This window comes from Epinephelus moara, chromosome 16 (assembly GCF_006386435.1).
Source record: "Epinephelus moara isolate mb chromosome 16, YSFRI_EMoa_1.0, whole genome shotgun sequence".
NCBI classification, from domain to species: domain Eukaryota; kingdom Metazoa; phylum Chordata; class Actinopteri; order Perciformes; family Serranidae; genus Epinephelus; species Epinephelus moara.
The window spans coordinates 19,937,938-19,962,151 of NC_065521.1; the positions used below are offsets into that span (position 1 = coordinate 19,937,938).

At 42.8% G+C, this 24,214-nt stretch overlaps 2 protein-coding genes across 5 annotated transcripts; one reads left to right on the forward strand and one right to left on the reverse strand.

Moving 5' to 3' along the window:
• The first annotated feature begins 789 nt into the window (after positions 1-789).
• Positions 790-5,693, forward strand: ybx1 (Y box binding protein 1). Of its 4 annotated transcripts, none has more exons than XM_050064148.1 (8): positions 790-926; positions 2,801-2,864; positions 3,139-3,172; positions 3,260-3,349; positions 3,477-3,818; positions 4,157-4,254; positions 4,617-4,902; positions 5,351-5,693. In XM_050064148.1, exons 1-7 carry the CDS (start codon positions 821-823, stop codon positions 4,855-4,857), a joined length of 975 nt encoding a protein of 324 aa, XP_049920105.1. In that variant the 5' UTR covers positions 790-820; the 3' UTR covers positions 4,858-4,902; positions 5,351-5,693. The 4 variants fall into 4 exon arrangements, with proteins under 4 accessions (XP_049920105.1, XP_049920106.1, XP_049920107.1 ...); XM_050064149.1 differs by having other exon boundaries at positions 4,157-4,242; XM_050064150.1 differs by having other exon boundaries at positions 3,477-3,755.
• arhgef16 (Rho guanine nucleotide exchange factor (GEF) 16) lies at positions 5,479-23,727 on the reverse strand. The gene is made up of 15 exons (XM_050064112.1): positions 23,539-23,727; positions 22,115-22,754; positions 21,485-21,536; positions 20,348-20,511; positions 20,023-20,079; positions 15,435-15,595; positions 13,221-13,373; positions 12,999-13,128; positions 12,627-12,701; positions 12,422-12,514; positions 12,116-12,267; positions 9,789-9,974; positions 8,571-8,641; positions 7,001-7,102; positions 5,479-6,857 (listed from the first exon to the last, which is right to left on the reverse strand). The coding sequence occupies exons 2-15, from the start codon at positions 22,685-22,687 to the stop codon at positions 6,718-6,720; spliced, it is 2,109 nt and encodes a 702-aa protein (XP_049920069.1). The 5' UTR covers positions 22,688-22,754; positions 23,539-23,727; the 3' UTR covers positions 5,479-6,717.
• Positions 23,728-24,214: the final 487 nt, after the last annotated feature.

Here is a 24,214-nt window from a genome sequence, read left to right on the forward strand (position 1 = left end):
GTCAGTGATCCCTCAATACATTTCCACAGGGCTGCACTCAGTGCACATGGGGCTGCACACAGTGTTTAATGTCTATAGGAATTTTAGATATTGTCAGTAGTGATGGCAGCCACACAACATTTTCATTCCGCCTCAAGCAAACACCCACTTTTCAAAATAACGTTTATATCCCAAGGCTTAAGAGACGTAAATGACATCTGGTTTACAGTCAAAGTCAAGAGACAACTCAACTGAATGTCTGTTTTTCCCAAAGATTCAAACATGAAATGAAAATAATCTCAAAGCCGTGTTGTGTCTTTTTTATGACGCCATTCTATTTAAGTACGGCATGGTAATAATAATTCTAGCGATCATATTTTGCAGCGTTTGTACATTTTGTTGAAATCCGTCAAAAGACTGACACACAACCTGGCAGACGCTCTGTTCCAAAAAATCCACGGTTATCTGTCTGACTTGTCTGGCTTTGACATCACTATGGGGCGGTGACAATAGACAGGTACATTCTCCCTCAGCCAATCACCTTTTGCAAACTGTTCTCTCGACCGAAATTGGCAGTTGTCTCAGCCAATGGGAGCGCGTTTTGTTGTTCGTTACAGATTCCAACCAATCCGAAGAGTAGCTGGGCGGACCCCCGAGCAGGAACATTCCCCGGCACAGTATCTCATTCTGCCCAGTTCGATCGGCAACGGGAGCGGAGAGAGGAACGCAGAGAGCCCGAAGGCAGTAGCCCCCACCACCGCCGGCCCAGGTTACCATCTAGCACCGGGAAACATAGCAGAGAGCCGCCGCCGGCAGAAGCCATTACCAACCAGTAGTAACCATGAGCAGCGAGGCCGAGACGCAACAACCGCCGCAGCCTGCTGCCGATGCGGAGAGCCCATCCAGCCCGGCAGCCGCAGCTTCCGCGGGGGATAAGAAGGTCATCGGTAAGACTACTGGAAATGAGCTAGTTAGCTGAGTTAGCTAACGTGGTTTGGGACACCGTGGAGGCGATGCGCAAAAGCGGCGGTCGCAAACGTGAACTAGCAGATCACCGGCTCATTTAACCGTTTGATAACTAACGTACGCTAACAGTCTAATAAAGCCATCAATTCGCGTAGAATATTTGAAACTGACATAACAGTATACGCTTTTTTTTTTGTTAAAGCGCCTCTTAAATTTCTGCCTGTTAAGGTAATATTTTCATTAAATTGAATATTGACATTGAGAAGTTTTATCACAAGTGAGGTAAAATAGCATTACATTTCCTTTTGCTGTCAATAAGCAAAACGGTTGGTCCTGACGTTAGCTAACGTTAGCAACACTCAAATTTAAAAATGTCAGTTGGAATATGGGTCGTTATCAGTTATAGCTTTACATATCCACTGTTGTGCAAATAGTTAAATACAAGTTGTAAATTATGAACTGTGTCTCCAAGTGACATTTATTTCAGATCAGAATATATGGTTGGTACAGGTAATCCTTCTATTTCAGCCGGTTAATCTCTCCGTTCACCGGCCTTCTAACGTCCAGCCACAGTATGCCATGTTGCCGATCGGCCGTCACACGCGCTATCGTTGAGGTTGTTTCAGGACGCTTGTCCCTACGCTAACGTCGGTGCCACTGTCCAATAAAAGTAGTCAGGCAATACGACTTGACGTCGAGAGGTTGTAACGTTATCGTTAACTGTAATTTACACAACAGTTTATCATACATCATGGTGGAACACGAAGTTATTTCACACTGCTCACTAGCCGGCTACGACTACTGTAGTCAAAGGCAAGCTAACGTTAGCTGCTGGCCGTCCCTTTGTTCACAGCAAAGCGGCTGGTTCCGCATTAGCAGTATTTTCTCCAAAAATAATCGAAACACGTCCGCAAACGTGTCCCTTAATTAGTCGTCTGAATAATCATCGCAATTCTGGTTTATAAATCCAACTGTCAACGGTTGTTGGATTTTCTTCAAATTTCTGGGCCTAGCTACCTATCAGCGCTGGTAGCTCGTTGGCTAACGAAGCTACGTTAGCTATTTACATGGCTGAAGGGGCAACCCAAAATGTCCGCCCTGCGATTCCATGGATATCTTTCGCCATTTAGTTGTTTGTTCGATGAAAACAATTGTAACACCGACATATTTCTATTCAGTCTTGCTTAAGGTTTGGCCTCAATAGATACTCTCTGATGTACTACGATAGTTTTCGCTTGCTGGCTTTAATCCAACCACATGGTTGAGACCCTGCTAGCTACCATGCTAACAAGCCAGCTGAGCTTACGGCTTGCTAACGTATCCGGGCGCGACTCTACCACGTGTGAACGCTCAAGTCCTGAGCAGTGCGGCTTAAAATGGGGCAGTAGGTCTGTCGTAGTTGAACTTTGAAATGCCAGCGACCTCAGCGTAGTATCTATTACCGCATCCACCCTTGATATGCCGTACTACGGCGGCTCCATGTGACAGAGGCACTGATAATTTACATGATGAGATGTCTTGAGTTCCGCAAGAGAAATAGCGCAGTCATTACTGGGTCATGAAGCTATTGGTTCATATCAAGTGCAGCTGGCATAGGGCACCCCCTAAGCATCAGGATCTATAAACGGGTGACAGTTGGAAGTTAAATATAACTTCCACGTTATCTGGGCTTGGTTAGTTTGTCATCATCTGTCGTTATTTGATTCCCTTACTGTTTCTCATCAGTAGAGGTCTAGTGAAACATGGAGCAGCTGGTTAGGGGCTTTTCATTTATCCTACATCTCAACAGTATAACATTGAAATGACTGAAACTTAATCTTAGTTAACAGTTTTATTTCATTGTATGTCATTGCAGCAACAAAAGTCCTGGGTACAGTCAAATGGTTCAACGTCAGGAATGGATATGGTTTCATCAATAGGTAAGTGGACCCCACCCCCATCCCCACTTCTTAAGTACCCTGATATCATCTTTGTGTGTGAAGGAACATTCCCAATCCTATTATGGCTTTGATTTGCTTACAAAGCTGAGTAGACAATTTGTCTGCTGGTCTCTCTGCTGTTGTTACACACAGTACTTATCCTTACACTCTAGTTAAGTTGCAATCTGTCTACAGATACACTGATGCATTCTGCGGCTCATCATAATACTGCTTACTAGAAGTAACTGACAGTATTTTCCTTTTTTCTCTCCAGGAATGATACAAAAGAGGACGTTTTTGTACACCAGGTAATTTGTAGTTAGTGTTATTTTCCTTTGTCGTTTCTCTAAATATTCATGAATATAAAATCTCATCTGAACTATTCCTGTTTTTAGACAGCCATCAAAAAGAACAACCCGAGGAAATACCTTCGCAGTGTTGGAGATGGAGAAACTGTGGAGTTTGATGTAGTTGAGGGAGAGAAGGTAAACTGCTTTAATATGTAACTCAGTCTGTTATGTGACTAGGTCCAAAGTTTTGGGATTTAGTTTGGAGCAATTGTTTGTTCCCATGATCATTAATTTGTAATGTTAATGTATTTATTAAAAAAAGGGAGCAGAGGCGGCAAATGTCACCGGCCCAGGAGGCACCCCAGTCCAGGGAAGCAAGTACGCCGCTGACAGGAACCGCTATAGGCGCTATCCCAGAAGAAGGGGCCCTCCTCGTGGTGGAGACTATGAGAACTACCAGAGTGACGGAGAGGGTGAGCCAAGCAGTGGAGGTCGAGACAAAGGCAGCCGAGAGGGGGGAGAGAGCGCCCCTGAAGGAGACTCGCAGCCACAGCAGCGCAGACCCGCATACCCTGGCAGACGGCACTACCCGCCATACTTTGTACGTAGACGCTACGGCCGCCGGCCCCCGTACACCAACGCACCACGCGGAGAGATGACTGAGGTACGCCATCACAGGGCTACTATCCTGAAGCAGGCACCCAGCCGTCCCAGTCGGGACCCTTAATATGTTGATGTCATACACAACACCCTCTCCTTCTAACACTCACGTGGTTGTGAACAAAAAAATCTTGGTGTATCGGGGGTCTGGCCAGTATCTTCCAAAATGACTCCAATGAGACCCTAATCTCAGCAATGTTGGAGCCACCTGAAGTCGCTCTTTGCTCAGCCTCAACATTACAAGGACTGTACATTGCATAACTACTGTTATAAAATGTTGTTTGCCTACGTGTTGGCTTTGTAAAAAGCCGCATGTCAGTTGTCTGATCTATTTGCTTTCAGGGAGGTGAGGGTGACGAGAGCCAGGGAGGTCCTGACCAGGGCAACAAACCAGCGAGGCAGAGCTACTACAGAGGCTTCCGACCAAGGTTCAGACCAAGGTTTGCATGTTGGCTTCATTGAAGCAGGGCTGCAACAAAGGGAGCGTAAAACACTGGGCTGTTTGAATCCTAGCCCAGAGTGCACTAACTTAAATATACCTCTTCAAATGAACATGATAAAGCAAATGCCACCTGTTTTGGCCACTGACGCTCTCCTTTTATTGCAGCCTAACCTCAAATTGCAGCTGTGCATTCAAATTTTGATCGTGTACATTTTTTTTATATTCACAATTGCCTGCGACTTTAAAGCTGCATCTCATCTCACTGGATGATGTATTTTTTGCATGATATCACCACTTCTTGGTTGCTGTATAAATCATGATTGCTTATCCCCCCCTTTGCTTTTTGCTTGTTCACTCCAGGGGTCCACCACGTCCCAGACCGGTGCGGGACGGCGAGGAGGACAAGGAGAATCAGGGCGGCGAAGGTGGTCAGAACCAACAGCCCCGCCAGCGGCGCTATCGTCGTAACTTTAACTACCGCCGCAGACGCCCACAGACTGGTGGCAAACCCGGCCAGGAAACCAAGGAGGCCAAGACAGGAGGTGACCCATCTGCAGAGAAAACGTCCGCTCCCGAGGCCCAGCAGGGTGGGGCTGAGTAGGAACAACCTGCCCACCGGCACCTACCATCTTTTACCATCGTCCGGGTGAGTCTGTAGCCTCATGATGACTGACCTGAGTCAGACTTGATTATTTCCATTAACTTAAACCTCACACAAATCTGTATTCAGACAGAGCCGACAGTAAAGGATAATGACATTAAATAAGCTTAGCTCTCGTATTTAAATGTAATAGCTAAGCTAGCTAAATAAGGCTGTCATTTGCACTTTTTAGGCTCTGTAGTGGATGATCCAGAGCATGAGGTAATGCAGTGGATTTGATAAAGCAAACTGTCTGGCAGCATAGAGCCCTCTCACTATTGTCTCTTCTCCGTAAGAGCAGCAGCTTTAGGCTTTGGATTCTTTTTCTATCTGGTGATGATGCACATTTGTAGGCAATCCATGCTGCAGCATGCTACATGACTAAACTCAAATGGCTGAAAATGTATCAAACAGATGAACAATTCACTAATTTTCCAATTTTCTTCTTTTACAGTTTTTTTGTCAACAAGATGAAACATCAAACAAGATCTGAGCAATAAAGATTTGACTTGACGATCGTCACAAGCTTGCACCATGCATTTGACCAGATTACCACCGATTGCCTGCAGAATCTATGCAGACTTGTTTTTTTTCCATTATTTTTATGTGACAGCTACAAAACGTTTTGGGGAAACAGCAAATGTTTTTCTAAATCTGTCCTAAGTTTTTACACCAAATGGTTTTTAAAGAAAAAATGGAATTTGATATCTGGTCAGTTTGACATTTTTAAATAACTTTTTATGTATTCAAACATTTTAACAAAATGCAAGCTCAAATAAAAGTCCAGAAACCAGGAACGTTGTCTGTGTGTTGGCTTTATTTTTATATTTCAAGTATACGGGCTCTAAACAATGACACAAACCACATTATTTCTTTCAGTTACATAGTATACTGTTAAGTTGGAGTGTTTTTCATCCCAAATATGAATACATTCAGACAAATAAAGCCATGTAGTTGAGTTTTTTTTCAATCAACTAAATTTAACAATGGCATTTATAATGGTAAATGTTTTACTTTGATAATTCTGTCACATTTTCTTTTACACCAAGATAACAAATAAACCCTACACAGCATCTTTAAATGACATCACAATGCAATACAATAAGAAATGCAACCAACCTTCAGCACTATATCAAGTTCCTCATCTTGAGGTCAGGTGGCAAGACTCAAGAAACCAAAGTGTAGGTAATACACTTAAATTATTCTGCATGCAACTCCTCATACAACTGTATGTAGACAATAAAATAAAGTTTGTAGCTCCTAGATTCCACATTAAATCCTAGGCTGATTCTGAGGCTCATTGTTAACTACAGCTATTGAGTTTAAATTTACATTCACACCAAGGAAATCACAGGGTTGTACTGTACAAGTAAATATGTCCACTGACGGCCACTAAGTCCTACTATTGAAAATGTCCTTTCTCTATTGGCTGCACTTAAAGGTGGAGAAAAACACCCTTATACACAGTAGCTCTTCAACACATCGCTATTGGCTGAGATTTAACTGTCAGTTCAACTTGATGGTCAAGTTTTAAAATAACTGGTTTGAACAGTCTTGACAGCGGAGATTAACATGAAACATGGCCGGCCCAGAAACCTCATGGTCACATGGTGTTCATCATAGACCACTGGGGTACCAGGACAGCACAAGTGGCCATTTTTGAGACTTTTCATATCCTGGTAAATGTCTTTCAGTGTGATGTTGATGGACTTCTGGACCACTGTGTTGAGTCTCAACAAAAACCGAACCTTATGAGCATCACCAATCTACTGGAAGGTGTTTCTGATATTTTGTCCACTCCCTGTGCATCCTGGGAGTCACTCAAACGTTGGTCTCTTTGCGCAGACGCTTCATACGCTGCATATTGTTCTCCATGGCGGTGGGATTGGTGATCTCGGTGGCGCAGGTCGAAGGAAACCAGCCTCTCACTCCATCTCGCATCCTCTCCCCATAGCACCAGGCTGGGAAGAGCACACAGTTTAAGATGCCTCTCTAAGAATTCTTGTATGCTTTTATATGAATTTATATGATGTTGTATTAGTGGCGATGGAGCTAAGTGCACATGCACACACACACACACACACACACACACACAGGGCCTCACCTTCCTCTTTCTGCATCACGATGACGAGCTCAGCTTGTTTGAGCCCCAACTCATCTGGCTCCTTTGGCATGTAGGCTTTGGTGGCCTCGTACTGCGGCAGACCTTAAACACATTCCCATAATGCAATGTGATTCATAAAACCAACAACTTTTACGTTGGGTGAAGTATCGATGCATTCCATTGCAACAGGAAGTCAGAATTTATGAGTTCCCAGTTGGAAATTTTAACTGGAACGCCCCCTTAAGTCATATTTCAGAGCAGGAAAGTCTGAGGAACCTCACCAACCACCAACCCCATAATCCAATATGGCTGTTCGGCCCATTAACGGTAGTTAAATCTGAAGTCATATACTATATACTGGGTTAGTACAGTGTGTTAGTAGTCAGTAATATACTTCTGTCTCATGTATGTCTCATTAAATCAGCCAAGTACACAGTACTGTCCAACTCTTATGTGTGGAAATTACAGTGTAGTGCATTCTTATCAACTAGTTTTGTTAACTACATCTTGGTTTTCCCGCTTGCTGTACTGGAATGCGGTCAACTTGTGTGTGACGTCATTCCCAGCTCTAACTCTGAAGCTTCCTAAGTAAATGGAATGCAGCACAAATTTACCTTTGTTTCAAGTTTCTGTTCTTTAGCACTTTGTACGTTGTTCATCTTACTGGTGGAGCGTTTGCAACCCTGTACTGTAAAAACACTACCTGGGCCACACTGCTGAATATCTACCGCACATTACATCACTTCCTGGATTGTGTCATTCTCCCTGAGAGGGCACACCCTTTGATAAAGATATCAAACAGATAATTCTGCTCTTAGAACAACTGCCATTTCACAAACAGCCTGTGTTTGCTACTCGTGTGATGGTTCTGTTTTTAATAATGTATTTGTATGAACGAGATCATGGCTTTAATTCAAACAAGATTTCATTTAATACCCAAAATACTGTTCATGTTATGTGGACTACAGATCTATAGGACACTATGGTCCAGTACACATAAAACTAAATGATCGCTCCACGTCTGTCTTGGTTTTGAAACAGTTCTGTGCATGTCCAAGGCACGTTTGGCACACACTGTGGGATCGTATAGACTTAGATCTGTTTCACATACAGTGTACAAGCAGTAAGGTTAAAGGTGCTGTACTAGAATGCTGTTTTCATGTGCTGCATTTGGAGTCAAACGCAAGTAAGTACAGATTATGATCTTGTTTTTAAGTGTTTGTAAAGCATTGTAAACCCAAAGTCAGGATTCACATAGATCAAGAAAATATTGGTAAATAGTTTATTAGTCTGAAAAAGAGGGGAGAACCTGTGCAGCTGTGATATGTATATGAATAAAATTGCATTTGAAACAGCTGCAGACTAATTTGAAATGGAAAGTGAATGCGAACCATCTGCTTTCTGTGCAGCACACAAGTTAATAATGTACACATGAAAGGTAAAGGACCAGATTCATCATTAGCTGCTGCTTTCAAAGACATGTACACACTGAAGACAGGTCGAGCTCAGAGTTAACTCGGAGTGTATTTTAAAGAATGACACCCTTGGTAAATACAGTATGCTGACTTACCATCTTTACAGATGAAGACTCCTGCCTGCTTGTGTTCTGTAAGTGTGACTATCCAACGTGCCCGGTCCACCCTGAGCAACAGAGACCAAAAAAAGTACTGTTAAATATGACTCCAAAGCCAGTGTTGTGTATTGTACATGTGATACCAGTGGACTAAATGCACAGGGACATTTTAAGTTGCCATTAACAGTTCTGCCAGTAGAGGGAGCCAGACACAAAACAATTGATTTGGGTTGCAGCAGGAGGACATGAGGTTCCACTACAGCCTCACAGCAGGGGATAGCTGCCCCCAGCTGCAGTGCAGGACCACAGCCAACCCCTGATGATATCCTCCCCTCAACCTTAAAAGGTAATTTTCTGTATTTTTCAACCTGGACCCTATTTTCCCACATTTCTGTGCTGAAGCGACAAATGGGAACAGCAATTTTTTAAATTGGTCCAGTACTTAGGAGACTTTTGTTTAACCAGAAACAGCCACGGAATCACCACTGCCAAACGCACCAGACTCCATTTAAATAAACAGTGATTTTAGCATGCATAGATACAGCCTATTCTCACATCTAACCTGGTGTTAAGGGTTTGTTTCAACCAAACCAGAGTTGGTGATAGTTAGAGGAGTGAAAAGACAAACCAAGATGGCTTTTGTGAGTTTTATTTTATGTCTGTTGACTTGTAACGAAGTGTGTTTAACAATAATAAAATTACTGTTTATTTAAATGGAGTCTGGAGGGTTTGGCTTTAGCGATTTTGAGACTGTGTCTGGTTTTCAGAAAAAGGATCTTACTCTTTACCAAAAGGTCTATCTCTGTCGGGGTCCTTTCCATAATTTTGTCAAACACTTATAATAATCTGAGCGTGTTAGTGGCAAAAACAAGCACTTTTATTGGATGGAAAATACACAAATGCATGAGTGTTTACACTGCAGCCTGTTTTGTGGCTGCCAGCTGCAGAGCTCTTGCCCAATACTGGACACAAAAACACAGAGCTAAAGGGCACAGCTTGAAAAATACCTGAGTTACCATTTAAACATGACCATCAATATGAGGTAAAAGGAAGGCTATTTGCATTTATGTATCCTCCTCCCTCCCTCTAGACGAAATCATACCTAATGTCGCCTTTTTGAATCTTGTGTTTCAAACATACATCCCCCACTTAAGGGATAATAACTGCACTTATTATGTGCCGCTCATGGCTGATGGGAGGTGAGAGTGGCCGTACCTGGACTCAGCCTGCAGGATGATCTGCACTGCTCTGCCCTCGCTGTTCCTGCTCATCAGCAGCCTGAAGGAAAGATCGTAGCTGGAGCCATTCCTCGGCGAAGTCGCCCGTCCCTCTGTATCCCCTTCGATCTCCACCTCCACATTCTCTAGGGTGGCGTAGTCCATCACCACAAAGCTCTCCTCACTGGACAAACAAACAGTTTTTATTCATATGTTCATTTACAGAATCATTTTTAATCAACTTGTGCAGGAACATTCAGAGGAATAATATGATTTTAAATGATCATTTTGTGCATTATAGTGTAGCGTAACCCAGCAGCTGTTTTACTGTGTATGTGTGTGTACTATTAACACATTCAGACCACATTCCTTGACTATCTGCTAATAGCATTTCGTAGATATTATCACCTGACAACTGGGTCACAGTCTCGACTTAACAACCCTGAAAGTGACTCCAGTGTTGTGGGCAGCTCCTTCCTCTGTGCTGACATTGTTTGCTTTCTCCCTAACTCAAAACAGAGAGCCGCAGTCTGTCGAGCTGACATGCTGAATGCAAGATTGAAGAATCTCAAGTATGCACGCACCACATCCATGCTCTCTCCTTTCTCCGTCCCTGTCCTCTCCTCATTTCACTCTGTTTCTCACGTCTCCTGTCCACCAGCAGCAGCAGCTGGATCTACTCAGTGTCCACGGGAGTCACCCGGAAAAGACCACAAAGCTCATGAAATGCTGCAAAATCTGGTCGTGGATCTGAAGTTTGTCCCTCTCCAGCAGTCTCCATTTTAGCAAATGACACAACTAGGTTATTTTATTAAAGAAAGTGAGAGTGATTTGATCTGTAAGAAGCTTTCAAGGAGTACTTCACCCACAAAACTATTTGTAAATCAGTTAGTCATGCTGTGTCACCTTTTTTTCTTGCATGCCCCCACGGAAACCGGCGAACATATTGATCTACTGACTGATTGAGAAACACATTAAACAACAGCAAAACTGAATCAAGGGCAGGGCTGAAAGTCAATCAAGTCTGGCTTTGAAGAGAGCAAAGATAAGTTTCACTTTTAGGTCAGTTTTAAATAGTTAGGTTTTAGAAAATAGCATGAGTTTGGGAAGTACTGAGCAAATGACTGGACAAATAAGACTATACTACAGGAACGGTAAATGGACCTGCACTTGTATAGCACCTTTCTAGTCATCTGACAACTCAAAGCACTTTTTACACTAGGAGTCACATTCACCCATTCCCACACTACCAGAAGTAGTGAGAGGAGGCAGAGGCTACCCTACAAGGTGCCACCTGCTATTCAGATTTTAACACGCTCACACCCTGATGGAACAGGCATCTGGGGCAATCTGGGGTTCAGTATCTTGCTCAAGGATACTTCAAGATGCAGACTGGAGGAGCTGGGGATCTAACCACTGATATTCCGATTAGTGGACAACTCACTCTACCTCTAGTTTTGCTGTTGTTAAACGTGGTCCACCATGAATCAATAAATCAATATTTTCATCATTTTCCGTGGAGGCATGTGAGAAAAACATTTTCTTCACGATTTGAAGGTAACGCTGCATGACTAATTGATACATAAATGATCATTTTGTGGGTGACATATTTCTTTAAGTTTTGAAATCAACATATACCAGAGGTCACCAAAATTAGCTTCCTGCTCTGGCTTCTTTTTTCTAATGCCAGACTACTTTTCAACAGGATATTACAGGAGGCTGAAAGCATCTGAATTATTGTGTTTACGTTGTTTTGTAAAAACCTTTTTCCACAGAATATTACATTTGACTTTACAGGTTTAGAGTGTAGGATTTAGTGGCATTCAGCAGTGAAGTTGCAGAACTAAAACTTCTCCTGTGTGCCAAGTGCACAGGAGAACTATGGTGGCCAACACAAAACGTGAAAACATAAATGGCCCTATCTAGATGCAGTATTTGTCTGTACATGTATATGGATATGAACAGCTCATTTCAAGGTAACAAAAACACAACAATTCTTATTTTCAGGTGATTATAAACTAATGTAAACATACCATACTTATTAATATTATATACCATTTCTGCCAATAGATGCCCCTAAATCATACAAGCTGGACCTTCATCTATCCATCCATCCATCCATCCATCCATCCATCCATCCATCCATCCATCCATCCATCCACCCCAGACATCCCTCTCCCCAGCAATGCTTTCCAGCTCCTCCTGGGGGACCCCAAGGCGTTCCCAGGCCAGACGAGATATGTAATTCCTCCAGCGTGTTCTGCACCAGGGCCTCCTACCAGTGAATAAAATTCAAAAGGAACTCTGTATTTTAGTCCGACTGACCTCTTCTTCTTGGTGACGATCAGTACGTCATTGAAGAGAAACAGGTAGTAGGTCCTGCTGCTGAAAGCCCTCCAGATGCTGAGCTCTTCAGTGTAGAAGGCCAGCTCACCACGCTTCTTCAGCCACCGCGATGACGACACCAAAGGAAACGGCTGTGAGGACACAAGAGATATTAATCCAAGTCAGCAGAGTGGATCTGTATCAGTACTAAATGAGGGGAATCCACCCAAAGCCTCATCCAAGTTCAATTATTTTCCTTGCTTTTTGTTTTTTCACCAATAGCCAACAATAACAAACACAGCTTACCTTGATTTTACCAAAATCCATCTGTTTCTGGATGGTGTACATCTGCTCCGTCCTCTCCATCCGCTGAGCTCCATCATTGCAGCTGGTGACCAACTGTTGAAATAATAATCACATCATAATCATGACCTTAAAAACACATCATCATCATCATCATCATAGCAAATGAGAGGTCGGGGCTAAAGAGTGCTTTCTCAAACATCTCTACCTTGCTGATGGCGTTCAGTGCCCAAACAGCAGCAAAGTACTCCGCTGTCTTGTCTGGAGTTTTCTGACAGATTGTCTGTGAGGAGGGAACAAAGAACCAATTATAAAATTCTGTCAGCAAAACAACCTTCTGCACCACTGAACATGTCATGAAGCTGTATCTGGAGTTCCTAAATCATCAGTAACTTATTAACTCTCGTGTACATGTGCATACTGTATTTGCAAAGTTATAGTATAGTGCAGATATATAAATGATTTTTATTCACGCGTTCACTTTTTTCCTAATTTTCTAATTTCTCTCCAAGGCTCCTTTTCTAGCTGCTATGTATCTTTTAAGATGTTGTTCATCTGGTCAAGTAAAGGTTAAACTGACATCCAGCAGCAGCGGCAGTCTGGTGACCCTCTGCATGGGAAGGATGAGGAAAGAGATCATGGGCAGGCCTCCACATTCACTGCTCCCTTCAATCTGCTTCAGGGTCTCTTTAAATGCAGTGTTACTGGTTCTAATAGATGCAAAGAAAGAGAAAGGTTGAGCTCATCCTGCCGTGTTACTGCAGAAACTCAGCTTGTTACGGGTTTTTGTTGTGCTACTCACATCAGCTTCTGCAGCGTCCTCTGTTGGAAGGTCTCGTTGGAGCAGTAGACAATGTAGGGCTCAAAGTGGTGGGCAGCGTGGTTCTGAACAATATCACTAATGTCCCGGATCACTGGGTTGTCATAGTGACGCCGCTCAAGGTCCTCAAAAAACCTGGAAATGGAGAGAGAGGGGGAGGTTTAGTAAAGAAGTGAAAGGACTGTGTTTCCCTCCCACAGAGTGATTATCTGAGCAGGACACACAGCTGTGTGAGCGCACAGCATGTTGAGGCTGAACTGAGTGTGGTGACTTATAGGTTTTAAGTGTCAGGTGAGTAGTAGGGCTGGGCGACATGGGGAAAATCAAATATTACGATATATTTGACCAAATACCTCAGTATCGATACTGCGACGATATTTTTGGGTTGACTATTGGTGCTTTCACAAAATATTTACACAATGAGATTTACTACGATGTTGGGCGACATTGAGAAGACATGTTGATGGAATACTTCACCCACTAAATGATCATTTGTATATCAATTAGCCATGTCATGTTACATTGAATTCATAAAGAAACTTTTTTTTTTGCATGTCTCCTTTGAGAACGCTGAGCATATTGATATATGGATTGATTGGGGACCATGTGAAAAAACAGCAACTACAGTGGAACCCACTTATAGTGATCACGATTACAGTGATCAGTCAGCCCTGGTTCTAACCCAGGGTGGGGGAACCCCTTTTGTGTGAGTTTGCATGTTCTCCATGTGTCAGCGTGGGTTTTCTCCAAATGCCCCAGCTTCCTCCCACAGTCCAAAGACATGCAGGTTAATTGGTGACTCTAAATTGGCCATAGGTGAGTGTGAATGGTTGTCTGTCTCTGGCAGTCTGGCAGATTTTTCTTGACGCCCATGATACTGTACCTGGAAAGAAACACACTTTCTTTCACACACACATGCATCATCACTATCAGAGCGTTCCTCTGTGTATCAAAACATCTATTTACAAACTCTCACTTAACTCGTGCTGTATAACCCAAGTCTCATTTATCCAGTCATAGGCTCAGTACTTCCCAAACACATTCATTTTCACTAAAACCTTACTATTTAAAACTGAACTGAAAGTAAAACTTATCTTGCTCTCTTCACAGCCAGACTCCGATACTAAAGACTGGATAAACGAGACTTGGGTTACACTGCATGAGTTGTGTAAGAGTTTGTTAATGGATGTTTGATATAGTCTGTTGTGTTAAACATGGTCCCCAATCAATCAATATATCAATATGTATGTCCGTGGAGGCATGCCATTTTCCGTGGAGGCATGCAAGAAAAACAAAGTTTTCCTTAAGGTAACACAACATGACTAATTGATATACAAGTGGTCACTTTGTGGGTGAAGTATTTCTTTAATATACTAAAATACTAAACCTATGTACAGTTTAAATATTTCCTGTAAGATCCAGGTGGTTGCTTCTGCCAAAGCACTGTAAAGGCTTTCCATTACTATCACAACAGGATAAATGACTTTCAGCCCTGCCCTCGCTCAGTGCCTTTTTAACAAAAAGAAGTAAAATGACACCTGGAAAACAGCCCAACCCAGGAAGCACCTCCAGGACACACAATCACACACAGCCACTGTCAGTCACATCATACTGCAGCTACTGAGGCCTTCTAGTTTCACAATCCTGTTTTACTTGGAAACAGAACAACAGGATCAAAGATAGGGTGACACTTCTTCTCTTGCTGCGTAAAGTGGATCTATTTTCATTTAAAATAGCACAGCCAGCAATGTACAGAGCAACGCAGGCTGCTCTCAAGCACATTATCATCCTAAAGCCCGGGAATACCACTCAGGGCAGCTAGGCAGCAGAACCAGTTTGGTTAGCGTGTTTTAACATGTTGATGGAGCCTACAGGATACTAAACACATGCTCAGGGCAAATACTCTACCTGAAACTTTAAATCAACACACCTACTGCTTGAAAACATCTATGTGGGTAACTGGGTATACATCATTCACTGTATGACACACACACACACACACACAAAATGACTCAATGTGCAGCCCCATTTAAAATCTGTACACACTGTATGTGGATAATCAGACCATTACCTTGCCTCACACACTGATAACATCATCAGATCCTTTTTTTACAAGGTGGTGAACCTCCCCCAGCACTTGTTTTCCATCACACACACAAACACACACATGTAAGACTATCAGAGAGTTGTGCCCACCGTTTGCTGACTTGGTGGATGACAGAGATGTTGGAGAAGAGGTGATGGTGCTCTGTGGCCGTCATCGTTTTCCTCAGAGCTTCACTACTCTTAAAGTGACGCACCAGGATGCCCAGACTGTGCAGGTACGAATGCTCCGATGTGATGATCTCAAAAATGGCCTGTAAAATGACCACATAAACCAAAATAAGTGTGCATGTGAAGGAACAGCACCCTGTTGCAGCATGTACTTTCTTTTCAAGCATCAAACTTGTGGTCTGTACATTTTTGATGAAGGTTTTTGATTTACTTCTTTTTTAATTCGAAAGGACTTAAAAGAGATCACTGACTTGGCTGACCCAATTTCCTCGGGCAGACTGTTCAGAGCCTCTGGGCCCTGATAGCAAACACTCTGTCCCCTTTAGTTTTCAGCCAGGCCTCTGGAACAGACAAAAGACCTCTGCCTGAAGACCTCAAAGTATGTCCTGGCATGTACGGCACCAAGAGGTCTTAGATATAGCAGGGAGAAAGACCATGAAGAGCCTTAAAAGTAATCAGTAAAATCCTAAAATCTATTCTAAAACATACTGGGAGCCAGTGTAAAGAGGCTAAAACTGAGTGAACACATCACTCCAGGGTCTGTGGGTCTAACGTGCAGGTACATCTGTGTATCATCAGCATAAAAATGAAGAGACACCATGTCTCGGAATAATGTGCCCAAGAGGAAGCATGTACAAGGAGAATAAAATTGGTCCCAGATCTGACCCCTGAGGCACACCATACTTACGAGATAAACATGAAGAGAAGTGGTTGTTAACAGAGACACAAAACATCCTTTTCATCAGATAAGATGATTTTTGGGTTAAAACCAGGCAGTTTTTTGAATGCATTGTAAAAGTATTATATTGTGTATTGTATTTGAATATTTCTGCATACTGGGGACCCTAAACAGTCTTGCAATTGCATAATTTGGGTATGACTGGAGAGCTGAGACGCTTGTGGATTCAATGGGCTAAATTTTGTTAATGTGTGTTGATATTAATCCCCATAGTAGCCATGTCATTGTAGTGAATACATTTTTGGAAACTGAGATCACTGTATAAAAAAACCTTTTGTGACCTCTAGGATAGTCACAGCCTCATGAAACTTTACAGCCACGGCTTAAGGTGTCTACAGGGGTTTCTGAACAGTTCCACAACAGAAGTGCTCGCCATCAAATTGCTGAAAAATGCATTGCTTACAGAAATCTCCAAATGCCAAATGTTTTGATATCAAATCACAACATGGATTTTTCTTTAGTGTTCCTCAAGGTCTTGGTGTTTTAATGAGGTATTCTGGAGGGAATTTTGACAATTTTCGTCAATTTTCGAGGGGTAAAAAAAACTTTAATGCAAAACCAAATCTGTGAAACAAATGGTATCAACCCAAAAATGTCTGCCACAACTTATTAAACTTAATTGAGCACGAGAATGGCCATCATATACTTCCATCATAATGTTCTAAGCTCTAATACTCTCTAAACCTTTAACTTCGAATAGGTGTTTAAAGGTAGGGTCTGGAGGATTTTCCAGTTGCTGTTTGTAAACACACATTCAAATTTGGCCCCTTCTATCAGGCTCAACTCTCCCGGGTGTACGGAGCCGCGCTGGTGCACGCTCGGACACGCTCGGGCACGGCACCTGCGCTCTCTCATTGGCTGGGGAAATCTCCACCCAGAAGCGGTCCGAGCTCACAAAAACATCAAAATACAGTTAAAGGGCAGGAGCTCTGCAAACAGAGTCACCACCACACATGAGTAGAAGCCCATAGGTGATGATTAAGCAGGAATGTATATGTCTATATTTTGTTTTGTTTGAAAATCCTCCAGATCCTACCTTTAACCAAAACATAGTGTTTATTAAAGCTTCATGACCAGAAAAACTTGACACAACGTGCTGCGCTGCATCTCAAATTAATCGTCAGGTTTCCTGTTTTCAGGTGATGTTTACTGCTTCTTTGTGGCATTTACTGTTGACCTGCTGTCTCCCCTGTCCCTCCCAAAAAAGACAAAAATGGGTCTATGTTGAGTCTCTAGGGGTTAATAACATCCAGAGAAATGGCCTTTACTTTCTGTATTCAAATGTGGGTTTTACTCATAGATGAACAGAGCAAAGCATCAAATAGGTTTTTCAAAATCACTGACATGTAACATATGCTGTAGCTGAAATGCATTCTGGTCCTGTGAGGCTGCTGTTGGTTGGGAAATACACATTTCTGCTCTCCTCTATGACTGACTTCTCCCTACATCTTAAATATTGGAGCACAGTGGTGAATCTAAGTTCTGATTTGTATTGACACTACAATCTGACATTTACTGGTATTGTTTTAGACTCCACTGAAACTTAGACTATTCTCTACACACTGTAATATAATAGTTTACCAGTTATCTTCAGGAATCAGAGGCAAATAGCAGCAGACAACAAAACATATAAGCAGTGGTCAATTTGTAGCGGTGTTCAAAGTATTGTTTACTGTATGATGGTATGAGTATTTTGAAATGGAGGGCTTAGTTAACCTCTGCTGTTTGTGGTCAGGAGGTGAGCCATCAGGTGGTGCTGACACATCTTCCACACCCCTTCACTTCCTGTGAAGGTGAAGTTGCTCAGACAGGACCAAAGTGCACTGACTGAGCTCAATCAAGAACTATACTTCCTGAAAATCTCAAACCAGCTTTCATGTTTCAGAATAAAAGCTCAAAATATCACTATTGAATAGTAAATAATGATCTGTCTGGTAAAGCCCTGCTTTGTTTGAGTTACAGAGCACACTGCTCGGTCACAACAACTAAACCCATGAGGTGACTTATGGTACAAAAGAGCAAGACGAGCACCTGCTCAGCAGACGGGCTGAGTGTGATCACATTGACAGGGTGTGGCTTTATTCAGGGACTAGAGTGCACACAGGGTGGACCTTTGGTATTGACACAACATCTGTTGTCATACTGCTGCTGCAGACTCATTACAAAAGGGGAAATCCACCCTCAGACAGAGTTACACTGTAAGATGGTACTGCTCTGTGATGTTCAGTTGCTTTCTAGGAGTTTTTGTTTTTGTATTGAAATGTAATTGGCTTTGTTTTTTATATCTAAATTACCCCTGCCTGTTTTATCTACATCTGCTGCTGCTCAGTGACTTCCTTCGTTTCCTAGAAAGCCTTCTGACACAAAAGCTGAGAATGAGTTTGAACTTGTTGCCAGACAATGTTGGCAAGTGTGGGATGGAAATCAATATGACTGTAGATTATTTATTTCTATGTTAAGACACACTTCATGACCCTTATGATGTCATCTGAGCAATCTTGGCTTGGGTCTGAGTCTTAAACTTTTAACAGATGCTTTGGAATTGCATTGTGGGAAATGTAGGATCCTGTGTTGATTCAACCAAACCACACCTGCAGTCAAAGGCATTTTTACTTGGGAAGGTTCCTAATTGAGTGAAATGACCTGGAAGTATCCAAGTGTCAGTCATGACAGGAGCTGTTTGAATTCTCTTAAAGCTAGGAAAGGTGCTTCAATGCTTCCTTTATTTTCTCCTTTAGCATAGGACACACTAGACCACCCTTTATGAAAGGAAAGGAGATCCCACAATTCCTACAGCAGCAACATCTAAAGCAACGCACTGGTCAGCCGTTCTTTTGGGAAAAACTTTTTTTCAAAAACATATTGCTTCTTATATGCTTATTCTTTCATTATATTTCACATGTACTTATATTTCCGATCTACCATTTTCTTCAATGGAGCCTTTCAGAGAAAATGTTTAACATGATTGTACTTGTATAACCGGAGCGACAATAAACATCTCACCAAGATCATAATCAGGATATCAACCATAACAAAGACGTCTGTCTTTTGAGAAAAAGGGATGTTTTTAATTCAACATGTTTGAAACTTAAGAATGATGATATGCAAAGTAGTGGGCCTAACCACTGCAATGATGATGCGCTTTGAGTAGTCCATCTTTGGAACATTTTAGTTTCATCACAGCAGACCCACATCGATAACATCTGACGCTGCATAATTAGGGAGCCTAGTGTAAGTGCACTCGGACTCTATTAGCACCATTGCTGTCTTTTCTTAAGTCCTTATAAAATGTCCTTGACCTCATGATGATTTTCATCAAGGTCAGACAACAGTGGTTAGGAAAGGAGATTTTTTGACTCTAGTCTCTTTACCTGAACTTTTGTTGCTGAAATGTCTTGATGTCATTTTCGCCCCAAACTTTAAATGCAACACATCTTAGGGCTGCATTGCATTCTAGTGTCAAGCCTACGGTATATGAAAAAGTTATTACATTATAGTTATTCTCCCTGTGTGACTGCTGGATGTTAATGAAAAATATAATTTAGAAAGAAGACTGTGTTTAAATTGGGATTTTTTTTTTATAACTGAAAGATGTTCAGTCATTGAGCTGCATCAGAGCTGCTTCCTGTAGCACCTTAAATCCACTCTAAGACATATCTGTACGCATAGTTGATATGCATGTGATGCCTATCTGCACACACACACACGCACACGCACACGCACACGCACACGCACACGCACACGCACACACACACACACACACATTCCTACCTCTTGTCTCTTTCTCTCCTGAGGTGAGATCAGTGTCAGGATACCTGTGTTCTTCACCTTTGAAAGAGATAGAGAGAAACTATTGTTAAGCTCCCCATTCTGCTGTATATTTGAGACAGAGCTTGTTTTGAAACCGGTAAAAATTAAATGTTAACGACCCCAGCCTGTCAGACAGGCTCAGTGGATATTCTGACTTCTATAGCAAACTTAGCTGTTCTCTCTTCACAGGCTCATAAAGTGTGGGAGTTAACGCAGCAGCATGTAAGACTGTAAGCATTTAAAAAATGAAGATTTTAGTTGGATGTCAGTTCAGCTACAGGTTTACCTGCGGCAGCTGGCTCCAGGTGAGCTGTGCCGGCCGGTAGCTCTTTACCACGATGCCCTGATCCTCCACTGGAGGCTCCACCACCACAAAGTCGTCCAGCAGCTCATCCTGGTTGGTGGAGTGCAACCCTCGCTCACGGATCTCCTGGTAGAGGCGTGGCGTCGCTGAGGATGGCATCGATTAACAACACTTAAGATTCAATTCAGAGTCTCAGTGTGCAGCGGTTTTAGAATTTGGCTTCACGTGACTTTTTATGTCTCACAGGGAACATTTTTTATGACTACAGAAGTTCAGAGGGCAAAAATTGGTTTCTAAACTGAAATATTTCTGTCATAATGAGCTTATGCATGAGGAATTCTGATGTTATTTAAGAATAAGAATCTGTCACATGCATTGAAAGAAGTTAATTGTAGGTAATTTGTTAAGTGTGAAAATTGAAAGGCGAAAGCAGAGCTGGAATCTGTCAACACAATAACACGAGCCACTCTGAGAATGGAAGCGTGGGAGGTGAGAACGCATCTGTTTGGGAAAAAAAAGCTGTTAGTGAGTTTGATTTAAACGCAGGTTTCTGCCTGCACTGTGTCGTTATGAGAATAATACAGAGACCACTAAGTTAATGAAAGGACACAGGTTTGATTCCTGCAGGGTTAAATGTGCAGGTGAAAGCTGATTATGATACTGAGAAAGAATTTAAATGTTGAGATGTCTGCTACTGCATCTTGAAATTTTGAGCAGCCGACAGTGAGATATCAGCTCAACAAGTGGACGAACAATTCTTCAATTAAACCTTCTCAAATCCACATTACTGTAAATTACAAACTGGAGAAGTGGCAGCGACACTGCAGGACATCACATTTTTAAAATTCATGTCTCAACAATCTGACATTTAGCATGCTGGGAACGTTCACAGTGAATGATTTCCTGCTCTGTCCTCTACTGTTACTGTTGCCTCACGGGACCTTTTCTGAGCCATGACACATATTTCTTTGCATCCACGTATCAAGAAATTCTTCAACACATAATTGCTTTGCAATCCTTATAATAAAAAAAGACCCATTTCATTGTTATTTCCCAACTATTTGTAGTCCTGTAGCCAAATTTAGAGAAGTGGACAGAGTGACACATTGGTGAACATACCATCTTTAAAGGATCCACGTTGGTTCTGGTTCCTCTTTCTCCCCAGGGTTCGCTAGAGGGGAGACAGCAGCGCAGCCTGAGTTTAACACTGTGGAATACATGTGCCTCCATAATACTCAGTTTCTATTATATATTTTTTCTCCTAACATCTCATTCTCTCTCTCTTTCTCACTAATTCTTACAGTCTTTAATGTAGCATTTTTGGTATACTCTGGTTAAAACCCTGGGGGGACTTCCTGAACACTGGCACTGGTTTGGAAGATAGGAAACAGTTGTGGAAACACAGCATCATCACTGTGACTAAAGGAGAATTTGACAGAGGGCACCGCCAACGCTACTGGCTGTGCTGGCTGTGACCGATGAGGAAATTGGAAGAACAAAACTGTATCAGCTGGGCTCTGAGGAGCATGACTGGCATCAAAACTGACACTTTGATTTGGCCAGTTGCTTCTGATAGTCCTCAATTACACAACACTCACAGTATCCAACAGATCAGGAGATAAAATATTCTTTTTACAGTTTTTTTATGAGCCAACTGTGACTAAAAAAATCAGTATGATCAACAATGACTTAACAAAATGGATATGATACAATACTGCCCATTGACCCGAAACCCCTTGGTATATGTACCTTGCGTCCAGGGCTGCGAGCTGGACCAGGACTGGGTGCTCTGTCCTCTCTGACAGGTTTCAGCGTGGCTGCACCCGATCGTCCCGCCGCCATGGCTTCAATGTCCAGGCTGGTCACAGCAGCTCTGTATGACTTGTTCCTGCGGTTCCTCCTCAAAGCAAAGCCGTCTCCATCACTGTCATAATCCTCCCAGGACACATCTGGCCCCTGGGCTGAGTGACGGCTCCGGGACCCACTGCTGGAGTGCTCCAGTCCCACTGGGAATGTCACCACGGTGGTGTGGTGGCGGTTCTTAGGCCGGCTGGACGCAGCCAAATTCTTGGGGATGAGCTGGTGGGTGCCAACCTTCAGCGCTGCAGGACTCTGGGTGCTCAAAACCACCTTCTGAGGCACAACCTTCCTGTCGACTTCATCCTCCTCAGGTGTGGGTGTTTCAGATTGGGGTGTGGGGGAGCTTTGCGGCTGGCAGCATTCATCTCCAGGCTCAGATATATGGAGTTCAGTGGTGAAGTGGCTCTCCAGAATAAGAGGGGCCTGGTCCCCTGTGCAGTTGTCTGACTGGCTTTGGGACATGGCGTCCTCCCACCGTCACCTCGGCCGGGTCTGCTGAGCTCTTCAGCTCCTACAACATGGAACGAGTCTGAGGAGGAGGGAAAAATTACAGACTTTAAGTGCATAACCAGGACATGTCCAAACTGCAAACAGGGAACATGTATAGCACCTTAAATGGAGACATGGGATAACAGCAGGGGTAATATGAGTGTCTGATGTCTGGATGACCCTGAAATACCACCAGTGACCTACAGTGGGGCTCCACATCTCTTCCCATCAAAGACGGGAGCCTAACCCGTGATCCAATTCCCATCTCACTCACACACAGTCAGTCGGACGGAGCAGCCAGTTGTGTCAGTCCTCAAACTCATATCAAGGGACTCAACCCGTGACTCACCGCTCACTCCTACACTGCACTTGCCCACACAGAAGCACACACAGACCTGCTCCAGCAAATCTGTGCGCCACAGAAACTACAAGAAAACAAGTTCACACTTTTCCTCTGACAAATGCTCCTAACCTGCCCTGTGCAAAGAGTATACCATCAAGTGCAGACACACAGGCACGTTATTAAGCAGGCCTGACTCTTACAAACATGTCATTGCAGCGACAGTGTTAAAATGACATTGTAACAAACAGTAAACAGCGTTATCTGCAGTTTTAAAATGAATATAAGTTATAACACCTACAGCTGAATACATTATGTGCTTATGTTCCCAGTTCAGTCGCAGTCTGAATTTCCAGTAACTTTGCGCTGCCTGAAAAGACGGATTAGGGTGGGAGCAAAAATGTCTGCCTCACATTCCCATGGTTCATAACAGCGAGGTGAAACGCAGTTCAGTAAACACTGAGACTGTGAGCAGCTGCCTTACCTGTGAGAGGTGACCTTACAAACACCAGCCTTCTTATTAAACTGTATCACAAGTGAGTCTTGCGGTCCTTAGAGAGCTGCTGTCCGGTGCGTGGAGAAGTGCAGCTTAGGCAACAGATGTAGTCCTCCGCTCCACTCTGTCACATATTTCTTCTTACTCACTCACTTCCTCCTCTGTTTGCAGGCGCCCATTAAGTCCCGCTGCTGACGTCACCACAGGTGAGTGTCAATCAATCATTGAAAACTGCCACTTTAGATGAAAGCAGGTAAAGGCTCACAGCTATGGAAGTAACTTTAAACAGAAAAACAGCTTTAATATTTAGATTAAGCTGCTGTTTCTGAGACGCTGGACTACTTTATACATAAAACTAGTTTCCAATCAAATGCTTCCAAAACGTCAGAAGGACTTTGTCTTGGACCTGTCCATACACCCATAACCATATGATTCTCATTGTCCGATCTCCCATCGAATTCCTACTCTTTCTATTTTTCTGATGTTTGTTGACATCCTGTCTCCTTAATTGAGAACAAATAGCTTATTGGCGCCATCTGGTGACCAATAGGGGCCACTACACTGCATGTGGAAAACACAGTGAACACTGCTTGGTAATTTTCATATACACAAATCTAAATTTGCCCAGTCAGCCCCCTGCTGAGAAGATTTTTTTAACAGATTT

Bases quoted from the DNA above. Each gene is read 5' to 3' on its own strand.
- ybx1 (XM_050064148.1), top strand. From the start codon at position 821: ATGAGCAGCGAGGCCGAGACGCAACAACCGCCGCAGCCTGCTGCCGAT. The intron at 3,173-3,259 runs GTAATTTGTAGT...TCCTGTTTTTAG, and splicing joins AGGACGTTTTTGTACACCAG to ACAGCCATCAAAAAGAACAA. The intron at 3,819-4,156 runs GTACGCCATCAC...ATTTGCTTTCAG, and splicing joins CACGCGGAGAGATGACTGAG to GGAGGTGAGGGTGACGAGAG.
- arhgef16 (XM_050064112.1), bottom strand. From the start codon at position 22,687: ATGTCCCAAAGCCAGTCAGACAACTGCACAGGGGACCAGGCCCCTCTT. The intron at 12,702-12,998 runs GTCAGTTTAACC...CCCTCCTCACAG, and splicing joins GACTGCCGCTGCTGCTGGAT to ACAATCTGTCAGAAAACTCC. The intron at 12,268-12,421 runs GTAAGCTGTGTT...GTGTCCTCACAG, and splicing joins TGGATTTTGGTAAAATCAAG to CCGTTTCCTTTGGTGTCGTC.